Source organism: Rhinatrema bivittatum, chromosome 13 (assembly GCF_901001135.1).
Source record: "Rhinatrema bivittatum chromosome 13, aRhiBiv1.1, whole genome shotgun sequence".
In the NCBI taxonomy this organism is placed as follows: domain Eukaryota; kingdom Metazoa; phylum Chordata; class Amphibia; order Gymnophiona; family Rhinatrematidae; genus Rhinatrema; species Rhinatrema bivittatum.
In genome coordinates, this window is record NC_042627.1 from 82,951,136 (window position 1) to 82,965,401 (window position 14,266).

A 14,266-nucleotide genomic window follows, 5' to 3' on the forward strand; every position below is an offset into this window, starting at 1 on the left:
CCTGCGGAAGTATCGGAACACAGACCCCTTCTCCCACACCTCACCCCCTAGTATGGCGTCTGCATCTGCAGAGTGACTTAGAGCACGAGGCCCTAGCTGTTAGAGGCTGTGCCTGTGGAGCAATCAGAGAACAGGCCTCCTCCCCTCTCCCCATGGAGTCTGCATCTGCAGAGCTTCGAGTAGGTAGTTTGTGCCTGTGGAGCATTCGGAGCACAGGCTCCCCCCCCCCAAGTTTAGAGATCAGGACCCCTGAGTGGAGAGTCTGCGCCTGCAGAGCAATCGGAGCAAGGGGACCCCCATGGCTTTGTCTGAGTTATGTGGGCTCTGGAGTGAGTACTTCAGTCATTGAGCAGTGAGCCTGGACCCCATGAAACATTTAAATGTCGTTTCTGGGAATGTTAATGGCTGTTTTCTTTTTGGAACCTTATACTCTGAGATAGTAACACTGCCACTTTGTCCTCCAGCACAGCCTCCATACACCATGTGCTTTCGAGTGAAGTTTTACCCAACGGACCCTTCTGCTCTGAAAGAAGAAATTACCAGGTAGGGCCTGTTCTCAAGCAGCTGCCTGCCAGGCCTTTACCTAAGAATGTCTCAAGGCAGCAGCTGTTCCTGGAGTCTGGGGACAGGAAGAGTTATCAAATGGATTAAAGTGGCATTAATGGGCTTTAGATAATTTTTATTGTGAGAGTCTGAAGTTCTGCTCTCTTTTGTCCCTATAGGGACCTAATTCCATAAATACAGAATGGAAAAAAATATCCTTTTTAGATAAGCACCCATGTCTATAGACGTTTAGTATTATTAAATTGCACTTAAAGTAGCAGTTACCCTTCAGCATATTTCTTTTTTTTTATTTATATTTTATTAAATTTTAAATTTTAACACAGTTCGCATTACAACATATTTGTTGTCATTAATGCCTGTTGTACAGATACTAAACACAGCACAATAAACATTGTAAAGTAAACACATATACATAGTGTCCAGAAACTGACATTGGGAAATACCTACATTGGTTAAACGGCATGTATAGTTCAAACTTTAGCACTGTAAAACCCTTCTGGATCATTCCCTATCATTCAATGCTGGGATGTAATAAAGAAGGATATACATTACAATGCTTCGTAGTAGTTTTTTATAATAGCGACAAGAGCCCGGTAATCTATGGTGGTGTTGAGGATATTCCTTGAGTCTCTGTATTTAGTTCTAACCACGCTTGTATGGGCTGCCACAGTGCCTGGTGTTTCCTCTTGGAGACAGCTTTAACATGAAGGAACAAAGCTTTGAGATTCTGGTCTTAAGATCATATAATGTGGCAATGTGTTAGATCTCCAGACTCTCGCCAACTCACATTGTGCTGCAAGAGTTATGAGAGTTATAAGTTTCCCCTGTTCAGGAGCTACGTCCAAGGGCAAGTTCAAAAGGGCATTTTCTGGAGTTAAAGAGACAGCAATCCCAGTAATTTGTTGTATGATTTATTTAAAATCTTTTCTATACCGTCGCTAAGTTATATACCATCGCAACGGTTTACATGTAGGCATGATACATGCATTACATGATAGTAGTGATTGACTGTCAATAGGTCTCTAGTCGGGGGCAGGACCACCACATGTGGTAAAACGTTCTCACTTGACCACATCCTTTCCAGCAACTAGGGTTACTGGAAGTGTTTAATTTATAAAGGTGTGTAGGGGTCAGATACCACCTGAGTAGCACTTTGTAGCTATTCTCACTTAGAGAAGAAAAAGGGGAGCTCTTTTTAGTACTTAAAAAGATAGAGTCCCATGTGGCCTCAGATAACAAAGTGCCCAAGTCTGTCTCCCTAGCCTTCATAAATGCTGGTTTATCCTTGGGATCTGTGTTCAAGAAACTGTAAACCTGTGATATTGCCCTTTTAATACTATCAGCCTGATCGCACCAATTTTCAATTTCAGTCTTGCCTACTGCTAAGTCTTGCCCCATATTTTCCCCCTGGATAAAATGTCGGACTTGTAGCTAGGAGAAGACATCGCTCCCTGGTAACTGAAATTTTTCTTGTAGGACTGAGAATGTGAGCATTGTCCCTCCTGCCCACAAATTCCCTATATATCTTAATCCTTTGTCTGCCTACTGTTTAAAAGTGACCGATTGACTCCCTGCAGGAAATCTGATATTGGTGGAGACATCAGAGCTGTAAAAATATCTCTGATTGCCTATCAACACCTCCTTCCATTTTTCCCCACATTCTTATGGTATTGCTAGTCGCAGACGGCATATAAGTCAACAGATGCCAAGTGTCTTTGGGCTGCCATATTAATGACCTTAGCGGTGTTTGTCCAATCAAGCACTGTTCTATGTCAACCCACTGTTTTTGTTTTCCTTTTCTATGCCAGTCAAAAATAGCTCTCATTTGGGCGGCCAACAGGTACCAACTCAGGTTAGGGACTCCCAAACCACCCCGGAGTTTTAGCCTATACATAACAGCTTGAGATACTCGGGGGGGGGGGGGGTCGTCTTTTCCAAATGTACGAGAAGATCCGACGTTGCCACTTCTTGAGATGACAGAGGGGATGTGTATCGGTAGTGACTGAGACAAATATCCTAACCGAGGCAGGATATTCATTTTTATGGAGGAGATCCTCCCAAACCAGGAGAGGTATAATTCATCCCAGCGATCCAGATCCTTAAATATTTTTTGAATGAGCGGGGGATAATTCAGATGGAATAAATCATTAATGTTATTACTGATATAGACTCCCAAGTATTTGAGTTTCTTAGTAGCCCATGTGAATGGGAAGAAGGACTTCAACTGCAAGAGATCTCTCTCTGGAATGGTCACGTTTAAAATTCCTGATTTCTCTACGTTGAGCTTAAATCCCGATACTGACCCGAATGCCAACAAGGCATCCAGGGCGGATTTAAGGGACTGGGCTGGGTTTGTTCGTGTGAAAAGTATGTCATCAGCGAACATAGACATTTTGTATTCTGTCTCCCCTATGGATACCCCCTTGATCCGGCCACTCCTGTGAACTTGGATCGCTAATGGTTCTAAAAAGAGCACGAAGAGTAGTGGGGAAAGAGGGCATCCCTACCTCGTGCCCCTTTTGATCGAGAATGGCTCAGTGTATATCCCGTTAACTTTTACCCTTGCCTGTGGGTCATTATACAACTGTTTCAACCAATTAAGGAAGAAAGGGCCAAAAGTCATTGCCTTCATAGTGCGGAAAAGTAACTGCCAATGCACCATGTCGAAGGCTTTTTCGGTATCGGATGGACATTAATACTGCTGGTGTTCCATTTTTGTTAGCACTTTCAACCAGGTTGACTATTTTCCGAATATTATCAGCAGCCATTCTTCCCGGAATAAAGCCGGCCTGATCTGTATGGATCAATCGGGCTATGATCCTATTCAGGCGTGTCGCCATAATTTTGGCTAATAACTTGAGATCTACATTTATGAGGGAAATAGGTCGGTAAGAACCGCATTTCCTTAAATCTCGTCCCAGCTTGCCCAAAATAGTAATGCCTCCACTCCCAGATGGTGACCCTCACGCAGGGAATTAAATAGGCGATTTAATGGGGGCGCCACTGAGGTTACCAGTTTCTTATAAAATTGGGGCGTGAAGCCGTCGAGTCCTGGTGCCTTATTAGCCTTCAGGTCTCTAATAGCATGTTGAATTTCCAGTAGAGAGATCTCTCTATCCAAGAAGTCTCATTCCTCGACTGTGAGGGAGGGGAGGTGAATATCATCTAGATACTGATCAATTAAGTCCTTTGATATACCAGCAGCTTCTGAATATAGCTCCCCATAAAACTGTTGAAATCTCTGCCGGACGTCTGGAGGGGAAGTGATTTTTTTGACCATCAGGGTCCTCAATTTCTGAGATTTGATTTTGTAATACCTTTTGTTTCAGATATCTGGCGAGGTATCTTCCTGATCTACTCCCCCACTCACTTTTCCTGCGTGACCAGTGAGACTAGCAGCTAACTCGGTATTGGCCATACTTTGGAGCTTATCTCTCTCCTTTTGCAATTTTGCATAGGTAGATTTGGATAGCATGTTTTGTGGGACTCCTATAAGGCTGCTATGTTCTCTATCACTTTTTGTTTCTCCCTTTGGCTAAGTTTCTTGCAATATGTGCCCTGGGATATGAGGTGGCCCCTCAGTACTGCCTTCAGACACTCTCATATCACTGCAGGATTACCACCGTTAATTTTCAAATATTCAGTTATTTCTTTTTGCAAAGAGGTGTAAAACTCTTCGTCAAGGAGGAGGGTATCATTCAGTTTCCATGGGCGGAATCCCAGTTCCGCTCTGGAGAGCCCTACCGACATGCTAATAGGTGCATGATCAGTCCACGTAATGGCGTCTATGCACGTCAGGGTAATTCTATCTGCCAGTAATTTATCTACTAGAAAATAATCAATCCTGGTATATGAATGGTGGGGGATGGAATAAAAAGTGTAATTTTTATTGGCTGGGTTTCTTTGGTGCCATATGTTCGATGGATGCCATTTTTTCATGAGAGATTTCAGTCTCCTTCTAGCCAGGCTGGACCCTTTTCCGCTGCCTCCCGAATTATCTAGATCAGGATTAATGGTCAAATTATAATCTCCGGTTTTTAGCAAATTCCCCTCCCCTTCCTTTTGTAGTAATTGATCGAGCTTACTAAAGAAGTTCTGCTGATCAGTATTTGGTGCATACAGGTTTACTAAGGTATACAATTCTCCCCACAGTTCAAATTTAACCAGTATATATCTGCCATGCTCATCTGCTATATGTTTGCATATTTTATAATCTAGACCCTGTTTAAATAGTATGCTTACGCCAGAATATTTATTGGCTTTGTTGGCAGCAGAGAAGAATTTATATGCAAAGCATGGCCACGCCAATAAATGCTCGTAGCGACGTCTTAAATGTCTCTTGTAAACAAATAATCTTACAGAATGAGAATGTATGTCTTGTTTGAGAAGATGGGATGTTAATACCTTTAACATTCAAGGATAACAGTTGTAATACCATGAGTTTGATCTATTTTAAGGTGCAGCTCCCCCCTTTACATGTTACCATCCACCTAGTAGGTATACAACATCCCTTCATGTGTTTCCCAACCAAATTTTGCCTCTCATTCTTCATTCCCATTTGTGGAAGCAAGTGTAAACGTCCTAAAATATCAGTCCAGCTCTAGTATTATGAACCACCCCCTCCTTCCCCAGTCCACACACCTTTCTCTCTCATCTTCTCCTCCCCTCCCTATTTCCATCGCCATATGTCTATGGCATTCCTGCATAGCAGGATTGGTCGGTGAGTGACCGGGTTCGAATGACGCCCCCCCCCCCAGGCAAGCCCCCTGGCTGCTGGTTGATCACCCTCCAAGCTCTCCCCCTGAACTCCTATTGTGGTGCTAACTTGTAAAAGTGTAACTGGAAACTTATGCTCCTATATGAACAGTGGTCTTTGCCGAGTGTTTGACCCAGCAGCCGCTTGGCTGAAAATGTTACCAGAACTTCGCCTGATTTCACAGACAGTCCAGTCTCTCTTCCATTGCCCACTTTTCAGCCCTGGTTCTCCAACGATTGCGATGGAGATGACTCAGTGTGCCTCCGAAGGCGACAGCCGCCCTTTTCTACCCATAACAGTTATCACGGGGTGGGGATACTTTTTTCAAACACCTAGTAATGCAAGTATACACCCACTACCTAGATCCCCAGGGTAGAATTTTTTTTTTTTAATCAGATTTTCACATTACAAAAAACAAATTTTGCAAGTACAGAATTCAAATGGAAGTCACGCAAATAAACATTCATTTGTAACATTTTAAAGCAATTAATACATCAACTACTTCCATTTATATGTCCGTAAATCGATATAGCAAATCTTGGAACGATCCGTAAATTTAGAGAGAAATATTCATATTAAGCAATTATATTTAACAAAGTAATATGCACGCCTAACCAGTTTCATCTTTTATATATTTATGGGAGATGAAGTGGTAGGGGTTTTTGATTGAATAAAGGGTCTTAATTGTTCAGCAGTAAAAATATATATATACCTCTGCCCCCCTCTTTAACCTACATTTACATGGAAATTTTAACATGAAGGTAAAACCTAAAGAAATAGTTTCTTGGTGTAGAGCTAAAAAAGCTCTATGTCTTTCTTGGGTTGAGGAGAGATTTGGAAAGATTTTTACATTTTCATTCCAAAAGAAAATTGGAAATTTCCTAAAGTAGTTTTTCATGATAATTTTAACATCTAATTGAGATATTAATGAGACCAGAAGAGTTAGAACATAAGAACCTGCCATACTGGGTCAGACCAAGGGTCCATCAAGCCCAGCATCCTGTTTCCAACAGTGGCCAATCCAGGCCATAAGAACCTGGCAAGTACCAAAAACTAAGTCTATTCCATGTTACCGTTGCTAGTAATAGCGGTGGCTATTTTCTAAGTCAACTTAATTAATAGCAGGTAATGGACTTCTCCTCGAAGAACTTATCCAATCCTTTTTTAAACACAGCTATACTAACTGCACTAACCACATCCTCTGGCAACAAATTCCAGGGTTTAATTGTGCGTTGAGTAAAAAAGAACTTTCTCCGATTAGTTTTAAATGTGCCCCATGCTAACTTCATGGAGTGCCCCCTAGTCTTTCTACTATCCGAAAGAGTAAATAACAGATTCACATCTACCCGTTCTAGACCTCTCATGATTTTAAACACCTCTATCATATCCCCCCTCAGTCGTCTCTTCTCCAAGCTGAAAAGTCCTAACCTCTTTAGCCTTTCCTCATAGGGGAGTTGCTCTGTCCAAAACTTCTAAATTTGAACTTCCTAGTATTTCAGTAAAATTTTCCTGAAGGTTAGTTCTGTTTGATATAGTAGCAGTTCTAGACAAGAAATAACATTAGTTTATCGTTGGTAAATTTTCTTCTTCAAAGCCCAGAACCTCGCTCAAGAATCTTTTCAGAGAGGCATAAGGAGTTTCTCCTAATATTCTTGTGAAATTTTGAATTCTGATGTTTAAAGAATGGGAGGCGTTTGAGAGTCTCTATTCATCTGGCCAGAAATTCCTTATCTTTAACAACGGCAACTTTAAATTTTTAATTTTCCTGTTGCTTCCCTTCCAATGTAGAAACTTTAGTGGATATTGTTTCAACTTTCTTTTGTAAATCAAATGAAGTTTGATTATTTTGTGAAGCTAAAAGTTCCACTCTCTTGCTCAAATTATTCACTGTAGTTGCAACCCCCACCATTAAGTCCCATAACGCAGCATTTGTGACTACCTCAGCCGCTCAGGGATTAAATTCTGGGGTTTAAATTCTGGGATAGTCTCTTATAATAGCTGCCGGTCGCTTCCAATATGACTTACCCCAATTGCCCCTTCTCCCAAACCGACTTCTGCTGCCTGAATGCCGAGCTGTACTCCCGGGGCGGCCGCCAAAGATGTCAGTGCCTGGAATGCTGCGATCGTAGTTGAATTCGCTGCAGGCAACCCGGAAGAAGTCCCCTTACTCAGCGAGTCGGGTTGGAACAGCGGCTACTCTCTGATCTGGACTCAGTGTAGTCTCCTTCGGTGCCGGAACTTCTCTCTCAGTCCCCTGCACCAAGGGCTCCTCGACTCCTGGATGTAAAACTGGTGAGGCAAGAAAACGGGTAATTTCCTGCTGCATAGTTATTGATGGTGGGGGAATTGAGGGATAAACTCTGATCTTCCCTTTCCTTTTCAAAGGCATAAAGTTGAAGGAAAAAAGTATATTTCAAACTTGCAGAGGAGAGAACTGTTGTGTCAGTCACTCCTCGATGGCTTCGCCCCGTTTGCCTCACCTTATTCATGGCTCCTCCCGCTTACCTGGGAAAGATGGCTACCGCAGGGTCGTCAAGCTGACCTCTCTGGCGTCCCCAGAACGGCTATGGTGCAGCCTCCCGCCATTGCTCCTCCCAGGTCCCTACTAGGGTGCGCGCACGCAACCCACGTCTTTGTACCACCCTTGGCACGAACCTCGAGGGCATTCCCTCATGCTGATGTCACGCCATCCAGGTATATTACCTTTACTCATTTGCTAGCTCCCTGAGTTAGCAAGGAGTCTATGGTACTCTGCCGCTTTCGTGCTGCCGCAGGAAGCTCTCTCTCTCTGCCCTTCTGGGTAATCACTAACCTGGGTACCTGCTCCTCGGGGGTCCTCTTGCTTTATTTCAGGTGCCTTATAGGGAACAGGTACTCACTCCTCGAGGGCCTGCTCTCCCTGCCTTGGTGCCTGTATATTCTACAACATACCTGGTGGAATCGCATACCAACAGCTATATCTAGTGAGTCCTCTCTCAGTCTCTCTCATACACAGTATCTCCTCGCTGGGAGACCTGCTGCGGAACCTCCTGACGTCATCAAGAAGGGCTCCCTCTGCCGAGGTCCCTGAGAATACAACCACAGACTGCCTCACTACTGCCACCTCTGGTGGAGATCTTCAAGCTGTACAATAAAGAACTATCCTGTGTTTTGTGTGTACGAGTCTAGCCCAGTGCTGTGACTCCTCACGAGGCTCCTCCCCATGGTCATCTCCACAGCACCCAAGGATCCACAAAACACATGTTATCATAACAAGAACTCCACTCCTACACTCTATGTGTGGCCATCTTGGATCCCCCAGGTTAGATTTTGATATTGCACATAGCCCTACAGAATTTGCAGCTGGTGTTAGTGAATGTCTATTGTGCCCGTCTATGCAGGTGGAAATACTCAGGGAGGTGAGGCAACGGATAGAGGACTATCCGGAGGCCAGCGTGGTCATTGGAGAGGATTTTAATGTAGCTCCTAACCGTAGACTGGATACCTCGTCACAATCCCTTCATGGTAAAGGAAGTGCCAGGAAAGCATTAAAACAATTGATGAAAGCTAGGCACTTAGTGGATATATGGCACCTACACTATCCACATAGTAGAAATTATACTTTCTATTCCCATCCTCACAATTCATTTACGCGCATTGATTTTTTCTTAATCTCCAAGGATTTGATTGCTAGAATGGGTACTTACTGATATTGAGTATATAACTTGGTCAGATCATGCTCCAATTATATGGACGGGAGACTGGTTATCTGGGGATTTGGACCAAACGTTTGGAGATTATCTTTTAAAAATTAAGGTCTATCAAGAATGCATGGGCGATGTACTGGAGGATTACTTTAGGCTGAATGGGAAAGTAGAGTTATCACTCATTTCCGTGTGGGAAGGTATGAAAGTGGTCCTGCGGGGTCAACTGATAGGTCTGGGTACCTATCATAAAAAAAACAACTAAATAAGAAACGAGCAGGTTTACTTATAGAGTTGGCTGGCCTGGAACGCCGCCATAAACAGAATCCAGGGTCTGTACGGGTGGGGCTCCTGATTAGGAAAAGAGAGGAGATAGCTGCATTGGATATGGTGGAAATAGCTCACAGATTGGATATTATGAAACAACAATATTATGAATTCGGGGACAAAAATAGCAGACTTCTGGCATGATGGCTCCACGCTAAGCAGCTTAAGGCGTTGATATCTCACATAAAAGATAGTTCGGGTGTTATGCTACTGGACTCAGAGGCCATTCGTACCCAGTTTCAAACCTTTTATGAGGAATTATATACCCTGGAGGAAAGGCTGGCAAACACGGAAATTTCCTCCTATTTGGCAGAGATTGATTTGCCTACTTTATCTGACCAGGATCAGGTTTTAATGGGAAAACCAATCTCTTGAGTTAGAGGTAAACTGGGCAATAGAAGATTTAAAATCCGGAAAATCCCCGGGATTAGACTGTTTCAGTCCCCTTTTTTATAAAAAGTATAGGTCCATTTTACGAGGCCCTTTGGCACGAATGTTCAACCAAATTTGGGAGGGGGTATTTTGTTACCTTATGGGAATGTGGCGGGTATTACAATTATCCCTAAGCTGGGGAAGGACCCTATGAATTGTGCCTGTTATAAGCCTATTTTGTTAATTAATTTTGATTTGAAACTATTGGCCAAAGTTTTGGCCTTTCGCTTGTGTGGGAGAATAGACGGGCTTATCCATGCGGATCAAGCTGGCTTTTTGCCGGGCTGGACGATGGCAGATAATATTCGGAAATTGCCCTCTAATTTAGAACTATAAATCAAATTGATCAATGTGGCAGTATTTTTGACTATCGATGCTGAAAAGGCCTTTGACAGGGTCTAGTGGCCTTTTTTGTTTGCGTTCCTGGAAAAGGGAGGCTTGGGGGTGGGGGGGATCTTTTTCAACATGGGTCAAGAAACTGTATCTGGAACCACTAGCATGCTTAAAAATTAATACTAGCTATACTAAGCACTTCCCGATTCAGCGTGGGACACAGCAGGGGTGTCCATTGTCACTGCTGTTTGCCCTCAGCCTGGAACCCCTGGCGGCGGCGATATGTCAGGCCCCAGAGGTGTATGGGATCCCGATAGGCTCTAAACCAGGGGTGGGCAAGTCCGGTCCGAGGGCTGCAAACCAGTCAGGTTTTCAGGATACCCCTAATGAATATGCATGAAATAGATTTGCATACAACTGAGGCAGTGTGTATGCAGGTCTCTCTCATGCATATTCATTAAGGATATCCTGAAAACCCGACTGGTTTGCAGACCTCGAGGACCGGAATTGCCCACCCCTGCTCTAAACAGTATAAAATATCGCTCTATGCAGACTATATTATTTTTTCTTTAACTCAACCATTTATGTCTCTGACAGCGATTGAGACCCAATTGAAAAAGTATGGGCACCTTTCTGGGTTTCGGATAAACCTAGATAAGTCAGAGATTTTACCGGTAAATCTCCCCATTGCCTTAGAGAGGGAAGGGAAACGGAAATTTCCTTTCTGCTGGATGAAGGGCCCTATTCGGTATCTGGGCATCAATTTAGGCTTGAACCTTGAATGCTTTAGTGCAGCAAAATTATCAACCCCTGGTGCGTAGTCTGATTGGCGAATTGGACAAATGGCAGCGTTTACCGCTATCATGGTTTGGAAGGATTAATAATAGAAAAGGAAATATCAATCTACATGCCGTTTCCCAGTTAAGCTGGTTGTCAATTTTTGATTTTCAATTTTTCTGTTTTTTATTTTTTATTTTTTATCTTTTATCTTTAATCTTTAGCCGCATCAGCAAGCCTGTCGGCGTGCTTTCTTATGATATTTCAAACGAAAGCCGCCCGGACTTCTAATCATTTGCGGCAGTCTTTGGTAGTCTTGTTGTTGTATTCTTATATTATTATAACTGTTCATTAAATCTTCACTGGTTTTACAAGAGTAAAATGTGCTAATGCAACAGAGCTCGATCCTCGTCGGGCGTATTTTGACAAAGTCAGATGTTACTTCAATGTTAGCTCAACAACCGGCCGAAGTTTCGCAGCTTATGCTGCTTCATCAGGAGCTTGGAATATAACGTTCTTTGTCAAAAGGCAAATGTCTCTATTGAAAAATAATACATACATAGTGATTTAAATGTTTAAAAATAAGATAAATCAACCACTTATCTGGTATCGGCAACAACTCAGACCTTCAAACAGGACGACTTCGTCTCATGACATCTTGGAATGAACAGAGACCATTTTGGCCTCAGACGCAGATATTTAAGTCACCACTAACCAATCAGGACTACATACGTCAGCACCATCCGACTCAGGCTCTTTTACAAGAAATTGAGGAGCTAGTATTAGAAGGTGAAAATGCTGGTTTCCTTACTGCGAAAGAAAAAAACTTTCTGATAAAAAAACACTCGATGGTTCCATTGTTCTATCTTTTACCCAAGATCCACAAAAATGTGGACAACCCTCCAGGGAGACCAATTGTGTCCAGTAGGAATTCGCTCCTGGAACCTCTATCCCAGTTTATAGATGCATTTCTAGCCCCCCATGTACCAAATCTACCTTCCTTCGTTCGAGACTCCCAACACATGATTACTTTCTTGGAAAATCTTCAGTGTGACACTAGTGACCTTTATTTGGTCACTTTAGACGTCGAGTCCCTTTACACATCTATACCACAGGATGAGATGATTGAGATTGCAATGTTGCATTTTGAATCTAGAATTCGCCCTCAGCGTATACCGTCTCATTTTTTGAAATCTCTGCTAACAATTGCCTTAACTAAAAACTACTTTGCCTATGAAAAAAATTTTTTTCAACAGGTGTGTGGAACCGCGATGGGTGCCACCATGGCCCCGGATTTAGCTAACCTATACATGGGTGTCTTTGAACGTAAATGGATCTCTGAAAATCAACCATTCTTTCAAAATATTTTCACATGGCGTCGATATATAGACGACATCTTTATTCTATGGCGGGGGACAAGAGAATTATTTGCAGATTTTGTGATTTGGTTAAATTCATGTAATCACTGTTTACATTTTACAGCTTGTTTTCAAGAAGAGAGCATTACATTTTTGGATATCACTATTGTGAAGACATCGAGTGGTTTTAACACTTCAGTATATAGGAAACCAGTTAGTAGCAACACGTTCCTACACTTTAGTAGTGCCCATCCGAGACGGCTTAAAGAAAATTTACCAGTTGGACAATTTTTCAGAATTCGTCGTCTATGCTCTTCTCAAGAAGATTTTATTAAACAAGCCAAAATCTTGAGTGATCGGTTTATACAGAGGGGTTACCCTAAGAGGTGTGTGTGGCGGGCCTTTCTCAGAGCTAAATATACCAACAGAGACTGGTTGTTTCTTCCCAAAGACAGACAAATTGAAGATGATGTACTCACATGTGTGGTACCTTTTTCACCAATGGCACCGATTTTCAAGAACCTGATTCATCAAAACTGGCAAATTTTGCAACATCATGGTGAACTCCAGTCTCGACCAAGATTTACATACACACGTGGTTCCAATCTTAAGGATCAACTTGTACACTCAGATTCGACTATCCCTTTACAACGATCTACTACTGGTTCACATACCACTTGTGGAACTTGCTCTGTCTGTGCAAACATGCTGGTGACTACTGCTATTGAATTTCAGAATCCACCATTGTCAGTTCCATTAAAATACAATACCACATGTAGATCTGCAGGTGTGATTTATACAATACAATGCCCCTGCAAGATGACATACATTGGCAAAACGATTAGACAACTCCGGACCCGCATTATTGAGCATCGCTCAAGTTTGGTTACACAACGTGAAACGGCACCAATTGTATCACATTGTCTTAACAAAAAACATAGCTTTGAAGATTTACAGGTCTGTGTCTTAGAGCAGATATTCCCTCACTGGCGCGGCGGTGATCTCAACAAACAGCTTTTGCGAGCCGAACAACGATGGATCCATTATTTGGACACCCTACATCCGAATGGTCTGAATTCTGAAACAGAACTCAATGTTTTTTTGTGAACGCTACCTTGATACTGACGTCACATTACCTCAGTTCTCGTTTAGAACAAACTTGATAGTGATGTCACTCATGGTGCTGACGTATGTAGTCCTGATTGGTTAGTGGTGACTTAAATATCTGCGTCTGAGGCCAAAATGGTCTCTGTTCATTCCAAGATGTCATGAGACGAAGTCGTCCTGTTTGAAGGTCTGAGTTGTTGCCGATACCAGATAAGTGGTTGATTTATCTTATTTTTAAACATTTAAATCACTATGTATGTATTATTTTTCAATAGAGACATTTGCCTTTTGACAAAGAACGTTATATTCCAAGCTCCTGATGAAGCAGCATAAGCTGCGAAACTTCGGCCGGTTGTTGAGCTAACATTGAAGTAACATCTGACTTTGTCAAAATACGCCCGACGAGGATCGAGCTCTGTTGCATTAGCACATTTTACTCTTGTAAAACCAGTGAAGATTTAATGAACAGTTATAATAATATAAGAATACAACAACAAGACTACCAAAGACTGCCGCAAATGATTAGAAGTCCGGGCGGCTTTCGTTTGAAATATCATAAGAAAGCACGCCGACAGGCTTGCTGATGCGGCTAAAGATTAAAGATAAAAGATAAAAAATAAAAAATAAAAAACAGAAAAATTGAAAATCAAAAATTGACAACCAGCTTAACTGGGAAACGGCATGTAGATTGATATTTCCTTTTCTATTGTTGATTTGGTTGTGGTGGAAATTATTTTTGTTCTTTTTTGAGTCGTGTTGGAAGGATTAATGCCATCAAAATGAATATTTTGCCCAGAATGGGATACCTCTTTCAGGCCCTTCCATGCCTGCTACCGACCCATGAACTGAAACCGCTGCAGTGGAAATTTGTTCTTTTTCTTCTGGAGCCAGAGACCCCCCTCGGGTCGCTAAGGCGGTGCTTTGCAGGA

The 14,266-nt window shown here is 42.4% G+C and overlaps 1 protein-coding gene across 2 annotated transcripts in view; it reads left to right on the forward strand.

Annotated features, from left to right (window-relative positions):
• FRMD5 (FERM domain containing 5) overlaps positions 1–14,266 on the forward strand; it is a 141,768-nt gene that overhangs the window by 42,276 nt on the left and 85,226 nt on the right. The window contains exon 4 of one of the 2 annotated variants that reach the window (XM_029575859.1): positions 465–543. In XM_029575859.1, coding sequence (XP_029431719.1) covers positions 465–543 — 79 coding nt within the window. The remainder of the gene's footprint in view (positions 1–464; positions 544–14,266) is intronic. The other variant, XM_029575860.1, reaches the window with a different exon arrangement.